General features: G+C 41.3%; 1 protein-coding gene and 3 non-coding genes across 4 annotated transcripts in view; 3 read left to right on the top strand and 1 right to left on the bottom strand.

The window, feature by feature from the left end:
* m1ap (meiosis 1 associated protein) overlaps positions 1-14518 on the bottom strand; it is a 28073-nt gene extending 13555 nt beyond the window's left edge. Inside the window, exons 1-3 of the mRNA XM_054600889.1 lie at positions 14255-14518; positions 13968-14165; positions 11197-11368 (exon numbers count right to left, since the gene is read on the bottom strand). Of these exons, the coding sequence (XP_054456864.1) occupies positions 11197-11368; positions 13968-14165; positions 14255-14518 (634 nt within the window). The remainder of the gene's footprint in view (positions 1-11196; positions 11369-13967; positions 14166-14254) is intronic.
* Positions 3745-3816, top strand: trnaa-ugc (transfer RNA alanine (anticodon UGC)). The gene has a single exon. It is a non-coding gene; the product is annotated as a tRNA-Ala (tRNA).
* On the top strand, positions 5441-5512 carry trnaa-cgc (transfer RNA alanine (anticodon CGC)). The gene has a single exon. It is a non-coding gene; the product is annotated as a tRNA-Ala (tRNA).
* On the top strand, positions 13616-13687 carry trnaa-cgc (transfer RNA alanine (anticodon CGC)). Its single transcript has one exon. It is a non-coding gene; the product is annotated as a tRNA-Ala (tRNA).
* Positions 14519-14964: the final 446 nt, after the last annotated feature.

The following is a 14964-nucleotide window of genomic DNA, read 5'->3' as shown; positions in this document are numbered from 1 at the left end:
CTTTATTAACATCCCGCAGGAGTTGGGTTTACACCAGAGTTTGCTGCACAAGAGTGAGCAGGTCATAATTACCACCAATAATATCCTCTAGTTGCTCCCAGGGTGATACACAAAGAAATTATAAACTTATTAAACTAAGAATCTTTAGATTCACTGAAGGCGTTGAATAAAATAATCACTCCAATGACATTAAACATCTGGAGGGAAAGGTTAGTAACAGAAAGACTTGTCCCTCATCAAATACATTCAAAAGAGCATTGGGAAGATAATTTTTAATAGCCAGTTTGCACAAGAGGAATGATTACAACAAGCTAAACCTGCTTCAATGTTCATATGGGCACCTGACTGTTGTTTTAAGACTTTTTTTTTAAACAATTTGCCTATTCACAAAGGGTTTGTGTGCTTGACTATTTCCAAACATTTTCATGGAATCTTTTTCTTGCGTGCAATACAGGTGATGTTTTGGACATGTTAGAGTAGATATGTCATAGGCGAAATACTATTTTGAGCCCACTGTATGACTTAATCTTGTTTTAGATTAAGGCTTTCGTCTCATTAGGGGTCAGGTTGCACACTGTCCTTCACTGTCCAGATGACCACAGTTAATACGACCACTATTGCAAGCCTTCACTCTGCAGAAGCATCTTTGAAAAAGCTCCAGTGATGTTGCTCCACAGGTCTGAACTCCCGGTGGAGCGAAGGGAAACTGAGTGGAGAAGTTGCCTCCGGGGGTCGATTAAGTTTTACATTATCATTGTGATGTAATACCAGAAACAAGTCTCACTCTGAGCCCCCAGGATGAAGACTTGTCTAACGCTTCTTGGCTCTGGGCCAGTGGATTATAATCCTCCTCTCAAGAGACCCAAATTTACAGAGTCATTATTCTGGCGACTCAAAATGGATTTACGAGATGTATGCTGATCCAAGTGCAACTGTGTGGGGTGTGGAAATGGCTTAAGTGTTCCGCAGGAGGCAAATAGGGAGAAGGGAAACACTTCTAGTCTTCATGGTGGCAGGCACAAAGATAAAAAAAGCACAGTACTGCAGGCGGGGTAACAGTTAACAGGATTACACAATACAGAACACCCCCAATGTTGGCAATATATTCAATCCTGATGTGATGTAGAATGTATAGACTAAAAAACGGGCTCCACTCAGTGTTTTGTTTTCTTATATTTGTCACATTAATATGCTGATTCTTAACATACCTTTATTTCATCCGTAAAGTGAATGTTTCAAAGATTTTGAAACACTACGTTTCACATTTGCCTAGTCGTATGAAGGTAGCATTTTATTGAATAGAGTTTAGTTATAATCTAAGCAGATCCATTTCCCCCCCAAAAAAGACAAGTGGTTTAGGCAGAGGAGTACAATAAATCTGGGTTAATACATCATAAATCTATGGTAATACAAGAGAGATACAGTGAGAACAAGATAAAAGCAGAGAGGAAATGGGATACCTCGCAGAAAATCTGCAAAGTGCGAGGGTGGAGAACGAGTTTGAGACAAAAACATAGCTGAGAATTGCTCCTCCTAAAAAGAGACATAGGAAAAGAGGAGAAGCCGGGCGGAGGAGAAAGTATTTGTATCAGTAGCTGGAGAGAGAAGTGAAGGAAAGATGGAGGGAAAAAAAGGCCTTTTCGTCTCTCTGTTACACTTTGATGGAGTAAGACAGATCCTGTGAAGCACAGAATGATTCAAGGAAAGGACACATGCACACACACACACACACACACACACACACACACACACACACACACACACACACACACACACACACACACACACACACACACACACACACACACACAGAAGTGCAAAGACAGACACTCAGAAGTCACTCTTTGTTTGTACTCAAGCACATATAGAGGACACAATAGTTTATGATAGGTGAAACAAACATATGCACGCTCAATTACATTAACACACATTCTCTCTCTCTCTCTCTCTCTCTAACACACACTCCCTCTTTTTTTTAACCAGAGCTGTCATCTGTCCCTTGTAAAAGCTACTTATCTCTCGTACACACTGGACAGACAGATAGGAAAAGAAAAGACAAATCTGGAGGGGAAAACACAGAGCTGGTGCTGTGGGCAGTTTGAGAGGAGAGAGAGACTGAGAAGAAAGAGAGAGAGAGAGAGAGAGAGAGATTGCAAGGAGAGGCAGAGGATTATGGGAGATATAATGGGCTATAATCCTTTTCTATTGAGAGACGGATCCAAGAATCGCTGATGGGGTGTCACTTTTGAAAGAGCTATTTGTCCAAGATACTGGTCTGCTTTTAGACGGCTTCTACCTTTAGCTCAAAAATGACGAGATTAGTATGATTGTTTTTTTTAAATTTTTATGTGGTTTTGAAATCAACTGTTACATTTTCAATTTAATTTCAAACACAGGCATTCATAATATTCTTATTTGTGGTTTTAGATAAGAATTTACAGTCATTTTCAAACCTATACTATAGATGTAAAACGGCAGAAAAGTCGGTGACAAGTTCTCGAGGGGAAACCATTCCAACTTGTGTGGTTGTGTCGAATTGTAATAATTCTGGTGATTATATTAAAATTGCAGCATTTATTTGAATGACAGACTGACAGATTGTATTGTTAACTGTTAAAGGGACCCTTTTTAAATATTGGAGATCAGAATTAATCAGTCAATATTTTGGAAAGGACATTTCTGTAATGCTGTTGCACATTCAAAAATAAACTTTAAACCCTTTCAGAGGGATGTAGCTCAGTGGCAGAGCGCTTGCTTTGAGTAATTGAGATCAATCCCCAGCATCTCCAGTTGTATTTAAAATGTCAACCTTTAGCATTTATTGGCTGAGGAAAGTTGCAATATGTGTATAATAAGATATTGGAATTTGGTTACTGACTGCAGTGCTGTGAACCTCCTGGAGGAGCCTGGCTGTGTTTGTGTTGGTGTGTGCATGAGAGAAAATAATGTTTACCTCAAAGCTCAGAGCTAAAGTAGAGAGGCAATAAAGGAGGTTATTGATGTGAGACAGACGGGTGGACGGATGGAGGACAGATCAATGACGGCATAATACAAAACCTCCACAGGCAATCTAAAAAAACAACATTCAGTTGTGTTTGAATAGAATATCGGCTGTCACTTGAAACCTGGATTTTGGGATTAAACATTCGTGGAGGGAATGACTGTGTTGTCACTTTGAGAAGCATTTTCAAACTAGGTATCTGAATTGAATGGAAGCTTTGACAAAGCTGAGAAGTGATGTGAAAAAAGACTTAAACTGTTTGAATGAATATTTGTCAAAATATGATGATGAGGACTCAGATTTTGGCAGCAGTATGAAAGGGATTAACAGGAGTTTTTAGAAGCATGCGTCACATGGATTATCATAATGCCGCACCTTATTATAAGGAAACAGACAAAAGGGTTCAGAACACACAAATAGACAAGCACACTTATTTACGTACAGATCTGAATATCAACAAATATAGAAGGATGCATACATAATGTCTGCAGAGTCACATATACTGAGCATCACTTGTTCTTTTGGTTAGTGGTGTTGTTGAGCAGTGAACACAGGCAGGTGTCCAAAAACGGCACATCTGGCCAAACGCTGCAGAGGTGTGTGTGTCTGCTCTAAATTCTTTACTAAATCTACTTGTTGAGTCTCAATTATTGGAGATCAGGATGAATTATTAAAAGTTTTGGTAAACAATGGTTTACTATAGTGTTCGACTTTTCCCAGTCTTAAAGGTAATGTTGTGTGGAGGGGATGTAGCTCAGTGGTAGAGCGCATGCTTTGCATGTATGAGGTCCTGGGTTCAATCCCCAGCATCTCCACTTCTTATTGTCCATTTACAACAATCTGGAGATTATTAAATAAAATAGAAAACAATTGTGCAAGTAATTTGATTGGATACAAGATGTTTTAATGCGCAATAATTGCCTGATAATAAATTGTTGCCACAGTGGCGATTATTACGAGGGGGCAAAGGCTGTAAAGGCCAAAACTGAATAAGCTGTTGGAGCTAGTTAATTGTCTACGCATTTTTACTTTAACCTCCTTTGTCAGAACAAGACCCGTACCAAAAAGAGGGGGGGGGATCTAGTCAGTGGAGGAGCGCATGTTTAAGGTATCTATTCTGCAAGGGCACCATAGCTGCATCCTGGGCTTTGGATTTAAAAAATCACCTTTGCAAATGTTTAATGATGAAGCAAATGAAATTCCTTCAATGCATTCAACGGATTCAAAACGCACGCAGTTATTTGTTGATGCAGTTCTAATTCAACTTTCAACAGAATCCCCACTATCTACACAATGCACATAAAGCATCAGAAATAAAATAAAAAAATGGGATGTTTCGAAGAAGTCTCTGTTGAAAACAGCAGCAGCAGAGGAGCTTTCCTGAATCATTTCCTGAGACACTTGCCACTATCATTAATACATTTTTCTGCAGAGGAAGGTGTCACATTCCATTACAGGAGTTCAAAAGCAATGGGACATGAAGCGTTGGCGGTTTTTCAAGCCTACAGCAGCCCAGCATCATATCAAGATACTTCAGATATGAAGGAAAAATGTACTAGTCAAAGAAACTGCATTATGGTTGTCAGGTTTCACAGTGGTAATGTCTATTTCCGAGGGTGGAACTACCTCATTCATATGCAAACTCTGACTGTGATTCACTGACATTGGCACCATTTATAGACTCAGAGATCTGCTGTTTCCAACAAGGCTACATTCATTGAGAACATAGGCTTTCTGCTTCACAGCTGACTCAGTGCAGCTCTGACATACTGTAAAGAAGTTATTGCAGGAGAGCATTCTGTATGTCCCTACTGGGGATACAAGCGGCTCACATATCACACAAAAATCCATCTAATCAGGCTTCAAGTAATGTGTATGGCACAGTGGTTCCCACCAACCAGCGTTGTGTGAGGAGATACTGGTAACAATGGCGGCTCCTAAAGAGGTTAGTGTAGCTGCTGCCATAGCATCAGTTATATCAGACTGGAGAGTATTTCTTCATTGAAAGAAGAGCTGAACACTGAAGGCTTCTCTCCATGGTGAGATGTTTTACCTCTTCTCCCCACTGGCTTCAGCCAGAGTTCGACTGACAGGTCGGTCATGGTTCTCTTTAATTAACCATCAGGCTCCATAAGTCTAATCAATAAGCATTTCAGTTTTTTCAAGGATAATTAATGAGCTTTTGTGCCTCTGCAAATAAATAAATCCCAAATTGAACAGCTACGTACACACTACCGCTTATTTTTTGTTGTATGTAGCCGGCTCACTAGGTGCCACCTATGTCTTGTCTGTCATTCTTCTTTCCCGCCTTCAAACATTTTTGGCTGGAAAGCACAGCACCTTTTTATAAAGGGTGGCTAGATCCCTTCCACCTTCCTTCCTTATGTTAAACATTGGCTGACAGTTTAAAGAAAGCTGAATATTGCACTCAATTTCATAGGGGATGTAGCTCAGTGGTAGAGCGCGTGCTTCGCATGTATGAGGTCCTGGGTTCAATCCCCAGCATCTCCATTTAATTAAAATCATACAATGATCAGCATAATGGTCTTCGACTAAGCTATGTTTCAGTTGACACCAATAGTTCCCCTATGAAAGTTGGGGTAAATGCAAAAATGTCACTATAACTTTGTATGATGGAGCATTGGACTTAAAAAACCCTTTGCTAGTAACTTCTTATGACAGGTTCTTTAAAAGCTTTGTAATCTGAATATCGTAACATTGCCTGACATCTATCAAAGGGTTGCAAGATAAGGAAAGCAGGCAAGCACAATATTTCATCACATTTCACCAAAACAAACAAAAAAAGGAGGGTTAGGTGGAGTCAATTGGAATAGCGATATCTAACTGTAGAGAAGCTCTGAACCTCTAAACGAAGCTTACCCTCTATCTTGTCAGTTATTGGGGGGTTAGGCAGAGAGATATATATCTGAGAGAGATATATAGAGATGCAGCTCAGGGAAGCAAGGCCCAGGTGTTCATGGGAGACAGTAGTAATATATCACTGTAGCTGCTCCAGACGGTGTGTGTGTGTGTGTGTGTGTACACGGCTGTCTGTCACTGTGGGTGTCCTCTAGATCTGACGATGACTGTGCAGAAAAAATTAAATATCACGTCTTACTACCAAAACACATGTTTCCGTTTAGAACTCATGATTCTGTCTTGAGGGTAGATATAAGCTTTGTGTGGTTTGTGTTTGGGTGAGTGTGAGTTCATGGTGTGCTTAACACAGTGGTTCTTAACCTGGGTTCGATCGAACAGACACACTGCGGTCAAGTGAGCCGCCGCTTTAAAAATTAATGACCGTCTATTCCTTAAGGTGCGTTCACACCGAACGGGGTGCTCGGTGTCAGCATAACGGTACGGTGGCTTGGGTAGCCCAAAAAGCACGGAGAAAGCTAAAACTTATGCTGCGTTCAGCAGATGACAGCAGATGTCAACGATGAATGCCTCGACGAAATCATTGAACTTCAGCAGAGCCAGCTTCAACAGCAACTCTTCGGAACAACAACGCTCTCAACGTTTTGGTGTCACCAAATCGTACCATACTCTCGTATTGCCAAGAAAGCCCTTGAGATACTCACACCGTGTGTTACAACATATCTTTGTGAGCAATCCTTTTCGAGGATGGTGGACATGAAAACTAAGAAAAGGAACAGACTTTGCTGCGAAAATGATATGAGAGTGGCACTTGCCAAGGTGAAGCCGCGCATTTCTGAACTTGTATCTGAAAGGCAACAGCAAAAGTCACATTGATTTGCAGTAAATATTCACTGAGTTATGTTTTTGTGTGAAATTCATGTTTTGTTTGTCGACAAACCGATCCTCACAGCATCGTACGAAGTTGCGTACCTGATCGCAAATCATTCATTGAGTTATGTTTTTGTGTGAAATTCATGTTTTGTTGGTTTTGTTCTTTGCACACAGTGATTTTGTGTGCAACTGATGCATGGTTCATTTTGTGCACTAATAAAATACATACCTATGTTTTGAAGAAATCATAGTTTATTTTTCCAATTACGAAGGGTTCGGTGAATGCACTGATGAAGCTCACAGGGTTCAGTACCTCCAATAAGGTTAAGAACCACTGGCTTAACAGGAACTTCCTTTGGCGTTCAGAACTAAAGATGAAGCAGCTGTCCAAGGTTAATCTGACTGTCACTGCCAGCACACACTCCAGTCTGCAGTTCACTGATGAACCACTGATCATCCTTGCAGCCCCTTATGGTCAACCAGTGTTATTTCATCATCCGGAGTAATAAAATAACAATTTATCTGCACTGTTTAGTGTGGAGGAGCCACATCCATGGAATGCCCAATGAAAAATAGCTAGCACTTATAGACCTGCAACAGCTATTATCTGTCTGGGTTTTAGGACACAGTGTTATATGATGTGTCTAACCATGAAGAATGCAGTTACAACTACTAGTTTAGCAGAACGTGGATAAAAACAGACAGGACATGCAGGAAGAGAGAGAGAGAGAGAGAGAGAGAGAGAGAGAGAGAGAGGGTTAAGACATGCAACGACGCTTTTTCTTCAGAAATAGTAATAGTTCATGTCTGAGCATATGCTGTAGCACATATTTACTTGCTTTATAATATCTAATATGATCAATAAAGCTAGTGATTATTAAATCATCAGTGTTTAAAGGTAAAATATCAAACTTGCAACTTTTTCATCAAAGCATCCATCTACAAAATAATTGTTTCATTTCAACACAACTTTGTAGTGAAGGAAAGACAATGCAATTACATTTACATCTAAACTACGGAAGTGCATAGTTTTCTTCAGGAACCAATGCATCCAGTGTGGGACAACTTGTTGAATCTGTTTCAGTCAACAACTCGGCTGTTCGACTGTGAGGAGGAAAAGCAGAAACCATTAGAGCCACATCATCCCCGTCTCTGTCCCACTCTGCTCCTCTCTCTCTGTGACCCCTTTCTCTCTCCTCTCCCTGGTGCTCAGCAGTACGATTAGAGATCAGGCCGGGGATTCAAGGATACTCTGGGTGAGTTTCAACAAAAACAGGATGCTTATCAAGGCGTTGGCCCTCAGACACTCACACACACGTTTGTACTTTCTTACTTGTGAGGTTGTCAACACAAAGCATGTCCTCGCCCCTAACCTTAACCGTCCCAACAGCATGCTGCAGACGCACACACACACACACACACACACACACACACACACACACACACACACACACACACACACACACACACACACACAGGCAGTTTGAGCACAACGGCTGTCAGCTTTATGAGAAATTTGACATTTGCATAACTTTGCTCTTAGAGATGAACTGCTGCACTTTATTGTGTCTGTTCCGTCCTGTTTTCTGGAACGCAGTTGCAAAGACACACACGCACACACAGTTATGTCATAAGCCTTCTTTATTCCAGACCACTTTTCTTGAGATAAATGGGTGACGATGAGAGACAAAGAGAGAGAGACAGAGAGAGAGAGAGAGAGAGAGAGAGAGAGAGAGAGAGAGAGAGAGAGTGTACAATAATTGATTACGGTTCAAGCTCCTTTGGTACAAAATGAAAAACGGTTGTTCCACCCACTTCCTAAGATATACTGCACTACATGGACTGACACCCATGCACACACACACGCACACACACGCACGCACGCACGCACGCACGCACACACACACACACACACACACACACACACACACACACACACACACACACACACACACACACACATACACACAGAAAGCTAAAATAAATAGTCTGGTATTAAGCAAGACATATTTTCTCTCACAGAGCATATTCCCGCCCAGCGTCTTAAACACACGGAGACTATCAAGATTCCAAAACGCGCCCAGATTCCAGAGTATTCCCAGAGTAAACACTGCTTCCTACATGTTTGCGTATTGCATTTGGCCTATTAGTCACACATCCTTTTTAAAAGTAAAAAATTCAAAAGGCTTCTCAAATTGAGAGAATGACCTGAACAGTTGGTCAAGTTCTACTACAAGGCCCATCAGGGTTGAGTAAATGAAAAATAAAAGATAATCAATGACAAAATCATTTCTGAGCAGCTCCCCCACTACCCCTGTGGTTACACCCAAGCTGCATGTATCTGAACTACTTTTGTACACAGTAAACATCCTGTGGAACTGTCACTAGGTTTTTAGGTAGCAGTGCATGAACCACTTTTAAAATCAATTTCATGACCTTTGCGAGCATCCAGTAAGTCTGAGTAGAATTCGACCAGGCTAGACAGTTAAACTTCTTATCTTTGATGTAAGCCTGCTACGGTTCTCAGCCAGATGACCTCTGAGGTCAACGGAGCAGCACTGACCCCGTTCCCTTATCCATGTTCTCACAGAAATCTCATTGAAAATGTTTGTGGTTTTACTTTGAGTAATGTGACATACTGAAATACCATACAAAGTACATCATGGACACTGGTTTCCATAAGAAAAACTGTGTGGTCCCACAGTTAAGGATGTATTTTTTGAGTTAAAACATTTTTTCTTCATGAGAAAACTGATGGTGTCAGAAAACGAAACTTCCGTTACACAGCGGGTACAGAGACATCCATCATTTTTGTGGAACCCAGTAGAAAGGATCCGCTCTCTAAGCCGCCTACATGCTTGTGCGACCAGTCACACTGGGTGTGAAGATGTTCTGGTAGCAGCAATCACATTTTCTCCACAGTGGAAAGAACCATCTCTAATAAAACAGCTTTATGTGGGACATCAGCGACCCGGCAGCACCACTGGTGTTGACATACTGGAGAGAGTGTGGGCTGTAGTATCAAAGAGTTTCAGACTATTATGTTTCACTCAGTGCTATAAACACTTGGAGACACTGTGTGTGGAGGAACGCAGTGATCTAGTCCCAGTGGAATCGCAGCGGCTAAAAGGCTGTGGGCATGACTATCATCAAACTGTGGTAACTACATAACAATGTCTCCAAGGATCCATTCCAAACATCTCTTTGTTCAATTCCATTGTTTTTTTTATTAGACGCTGGAGAGAGACAGGAATAAGCATCACTTTTTTACCTCTAAAATGATCCCAACAGAGCAGAGCTTCCCTGTGAGCATGAGTTGAGAGCAGTTTAACAAAAGTGATTTTCCCTTAAAAAAAACAAAAAAAACATAATTTAGTGAGAGGGATTAATCGTTTTCCTGTAGTTATCTGGTAAAGCTACATAAAACTAGATACCATCTGCTTTTAACAACACTATTTGTCCTCCACACCCTTGTGGTCATTCTGTATCCATGTTCTCTGATTTCATTTAGGTCGGTTGACCTTTAAAACAAGATTTACGTCTCGGCTTAAACACTACAAAGCTCAGGACCTGTTTCCATTGTGGTCCTTGATGGCTCCACCACTGGCTTCTATTGATGTGTGCCATTTGCAAAAGGCACCACATTTAACAGCTGATTCAGTCTAACGACCACCAAGCAGCTCCGTTTTTGAAAGGCCACTCCAAAAGAAGATTGATCAAAGGGGAACAATGGCTGGTTCGATGGGGAGAACTGGGACAAATAAACCTTTTCACCGTGGATATGATGTAGAAACGAAAAGGTAATGAAAACAAACATTACATAACTGACATAACTGTGTCAGGTGAGTAAAAACTCACAATATCATTAGCACCATGTCTCCCGCATATCAACGCTTCTCAGAAAACAAAGCTGCAATCATATCTCACAAAACTGTTTGTCACAACGGAATGAATATCTCAGATGGTGCATAAATATTTTCATATGAAAGGCTTCCCTGCTTGTGTTCACCACACCCCTCTCTCCTACACTTGCTCTCCTTTTCTCTCTCCTCCCTGTATGTTTTTCTCTCACTTTCTATTCCTCCTCTTTCCCTCTGCCCTTCATTTCTATCCAGTCCTCACTGCACTCTCTACTTATTCAGACCATACCGCTTGAACCCTCTTGTAATTACCAAGCATGACATATCATTATGAAATGAGTCTTTTTTAGAGAGGACTGGGAAATGTTTGGACAGTTTTATATACAGTTTTATAAATTGTGATAAGTGACAAACAGGGTAACGCGCGGTGCAATAAATGGGTCGACGCGACACTGGAAATGATTGAGAAAGCGCAGAGGGGGGAAAGAATGTGGAAAGTGAGGGGGAGTAAGGGAAATAGATAGCAGACCTCCTTTAATCCGTTTGGCTGTGTGTGTCTGCATGTTGCGTATATCTGTCTCCTACCATCAGTCTCAGTGATTGGGTCTTCAGCTGAGTGGTTGTCTTGGCCCCAGTCTGCCGCACTATACATCTGTACCACCAGCAGCCGCTTCAGTGACACCAGGTCAGCATCTCTGAGCCCCGTCTCCAGCTGGCGAACGACGCCACGCCCTGGCTGGCTGGTCACCACGGTAACCTGTGAATATAGCAGGAGGCCTCAGCAACAAAAAGGACTCAAAGGACACATAAGAAACATTTAACAGTGACAACCCTAAACAGAAATAGTACATTTCATCACGTCTCGCCTGTATATGTGGTTGTGCAAAGAGTACCGAAAATGTATTTGGAATTAGGTTTCAGGAACCAAGGGAACCCTTCATACTTATGCTCTACATTGGAAATGTGTTTAATTTAGATGGCCTCTTCTTCCATCAGTTTGAAGTGGAGAAGAAAAGGCTACGTAGAGTAACCAACACTGTTGCTCCTTTCTAACTACAATGAAAAACTTAAATCGCTTTTAATTTTACCATTATTAAGCCACATAGCTGTTCTGCCCACCAACTTGTTCCAAAAAAGGTCACTTCTGTATTGCAGCAGCAGCCTTTATGAAAGATGTTTTCATATCTTCAGAGGAACAGGCCACAACATCACCACAGCAAAGCATTCCCTAGGTCAGAATGTTTCTGTTGTACTTCAGGAACATGCCATCAATGAATTACTGTTTCTAAATTAAACACATGATGTCAGAACCGCTGTTCTAGTCCCAGTAAAGCAAACTCCCATCCAAACTGAAGAGTCGCACACCATATGTTACAATGAAACAACTCAGGCACAGCTTTAACTGCTATCTGTGATCTGAAATCTTAATGTTTCCTGTAACCGAGATCTCATTATCTCACACCTCACGGCGTCATGAATGAACAAAACTCATACTAATGCTCTCTAAAATGGGTTTTATTAATCCATTATTTTCTTGAAAATGAATATTTCTGCAGTAGATTTGTGCAAAAGATGCCATTTTAATATAAGTCCTCACTATGTCTGATGATGGAAAGAGATGGAATTAGTTTTCTGTGGCTATTACATGCCTAATGGGGGGAACACAGATAAACTAATGTTAGGCTGATGTTGGGCGCCCTACTGAATCACATTAACAGTAACAGTGAATGATGATCATAATGGGACTGTGATGGGTTCTGCTCTCTGCTTCCTGCCGTAAAAATCTGCTGCTGAAGACACACACATGAATGCTAGAGACGTATATATATATATGAATGAAAACACGCATTGTATAAGTGGATCAGCAACACGCGCACATTAACAGGGCCAAGTCTCTGCTTAGTGTCTCTCCGTCCCCTAATGGTGCTATTCATATCTGCTGCTGTCAGAAACAGTGGGTCTTAGTGTAATCATCTGTCCAGAGCTTCCTAATAAAGCTGGTTGGATTTGAGAAATCCTCGTCTACAGCCCCGGAGCCTTGTATCCGGAGGACATGTTGTTCAAATTTAACAAGAAAGTCAGAGACAGTGGCTCATTGCTCAGTTGGCTTCCCCTATGTCCAACATTCACAATGAACAAATGAGATGCTATCCAAAATGTCAGCTAATATTCATTTCCCCTAAACTCTCATTTGCTGACATCAAAAATGCTGCATTTGTGTCTATTTTGATCCTGGTACAGAACATCAGCCCAAAGCTGGCTTAGAGTTGCATAACATAACCAGGAATAAATAGTTCTAGTAAATGGGCTGCATCCAAGTGACACAGCTTTGACCTTTTATTGATCCTCAATAATGATAAAGCGATGTACGAAACGAGTGGGAACAAACTAGACAGGACGGGAGACTATTTTATCATAAACTGTATAAATGTTGGTGGACCTCCAAAAGGATCTGTGATATAGATACTCAGTGCACTCACAGGATTTGTCACTCAAATGTGATTGCTAATCGGAGCGGATACTCTAAAAACTACTGAAGCTTTACTAATGTCGTTTTTACAACTCCTCCTAGACTGAAGGCTCTGCAGCAGATGATTAGAGTCCATTTGTTGCATTAGAAATGTACATGAGCCGTTTTCAAGTGGGCTGTCTGACATAAGTGGACTGTCAACAGAGAATTTTGTTAAGCTTTTAAAAATGCAAATTAGATTTCTAATTCAATATGCTTTTGCAGCTGCTAAATACACTGAATTGGACCTGAAGAGACCTCCTTTAACAGATATAAGTGGAGCCTTTTCCTCCACATTAGCATGAAGCACAAAACTCGAATATCAAAAGGGGTCTATTCAGTCTGAGCTAGTCTGCAGCAGAGAGACACTCCTTCAAAATGAATCTGGAGAGACAGCAACAGACAAATATTTCATGGAAATGACTTACTACAAAGCGGGAAATATTTGTTTTGTCCTGGAGGCTTTTATGTCTCTGCTTTTTGTAATAAAAATGTGGGGATGTAGCTCAGTGGTAGAGCGCGTGCTTCGCATGTATGAGGTCCTGGGTTCAATCCCCAGCATTCTTGTGGTACTATGCAATAAACTATTCTATCGTCGAAGCAATAAATGAGATCAAAAATTGTTGTCAAATTAACGTTGAAATGAAAATTAAAACCAGATGGCCTATTGTGGCCTTCATCCCCATTTCTGTTCTAGATATTGAGTGTGAAAGAAGGTAGTGTGGAGCTGTAGAGTTTGTTTAAACCCCATTATAGTGATGCCTCAATACCAATGCCTTTTTTACAATGTGTGACTTAAGAAAACACGTTTTCTGGTTGTTTATAGAGAGGGTCTATGTATGCTGACCTCCACAGATATATTGTTGCTGGCCTGGCTGCCATTGCTGGTATGTCTGATGTACTGTTTAAACTGCAGCAGACTGTCCAGCACTGCCTGACGCAGCAGCTCGGCTCCTCTGGCTGCTCCTCTGATACAACCTTCACCTGGAAGAGTCCTCAGCTCCTCCACACAGGAGTGCAGCCTGGCCAGGTTACCACGGACCTGCTGAAAATGGAGAGGGGCAAAGAACAGGAATAAGATGGGTGACAGAAAAAGCAGTACAGGGAAGAGGGAAACTCTTCCATCTATCTTACCACAAATGGCAGCAGACACTCCTGCTGCCTGCTGATGGCGTACAGGCTGAGTAGTGGTATCCTACAGGGGCCGTCCAGACTACAGGCCAGGGACAGGAAGTTATCTAGAGCATCACAGAGCACAGGACAGGTCTCTGACCACCAGGGTGGCAGCGCCTCCACGATCAGGACCCTGGCTGGTTGCCGAGGAAACGAGGAGGACCAGTACACCAAGTTCGCAGAGTTGGAGGAACCCGCTGGCCTCTTTCTGTTGTCCATGGACATCTAAAAGCAACAAATACAAAATACTACAGCATTTAATAAGACAATTGAGAGAAGCATAACAAAAACTTCTGGGGAACAATGGGTCCATTATATACTATAATTTTTTCATCTAAAATTGAAACCAAGTCCTAATTGTGCATTTAAAACTGCAGCACCCCTCAAATACATGCACGAATATCTAAAACCTGAGTATGTAAGTAAAATCTATCAAATCTGTGAGACAAGTAGTTATTAAAAGGTCCAAAAAACATACATAATTACAAAGCATTGCCCTGTAGTGATAATCCGCCCATGCAGTCAACAACATTAAAGCACATGAGCCTTTAGTCATTATCATGAGCAGTAAGCACCGCTGTAAATAGAACATGAATAAATTGGCCATAATGAACATGGAAAATGATGTAAGTATCTAGGTTATAAATGTTTCTGTTTTCACATAACTGAGG

Source organism: Anoplopoma fimbria, chromosome 7 (assembly GCF_027596085.1).
Source record: "Anoplopoma fimbria isolate UVic2021 breed Golden Eagle Sablefish chromosome 7, Afim_UVic_2022, whole genome shotgun sequence".
NCBI classification, from domain to species: Eukaryota; Metazoa; Chordata; class Actinopteri; order Perciformes; family Anoplopomatidae; genus Anoplopoma; species Anoplopoma fimbria.
This window is presented reverse-complemented; position numbering and strand designations above follow the sequence as displayed.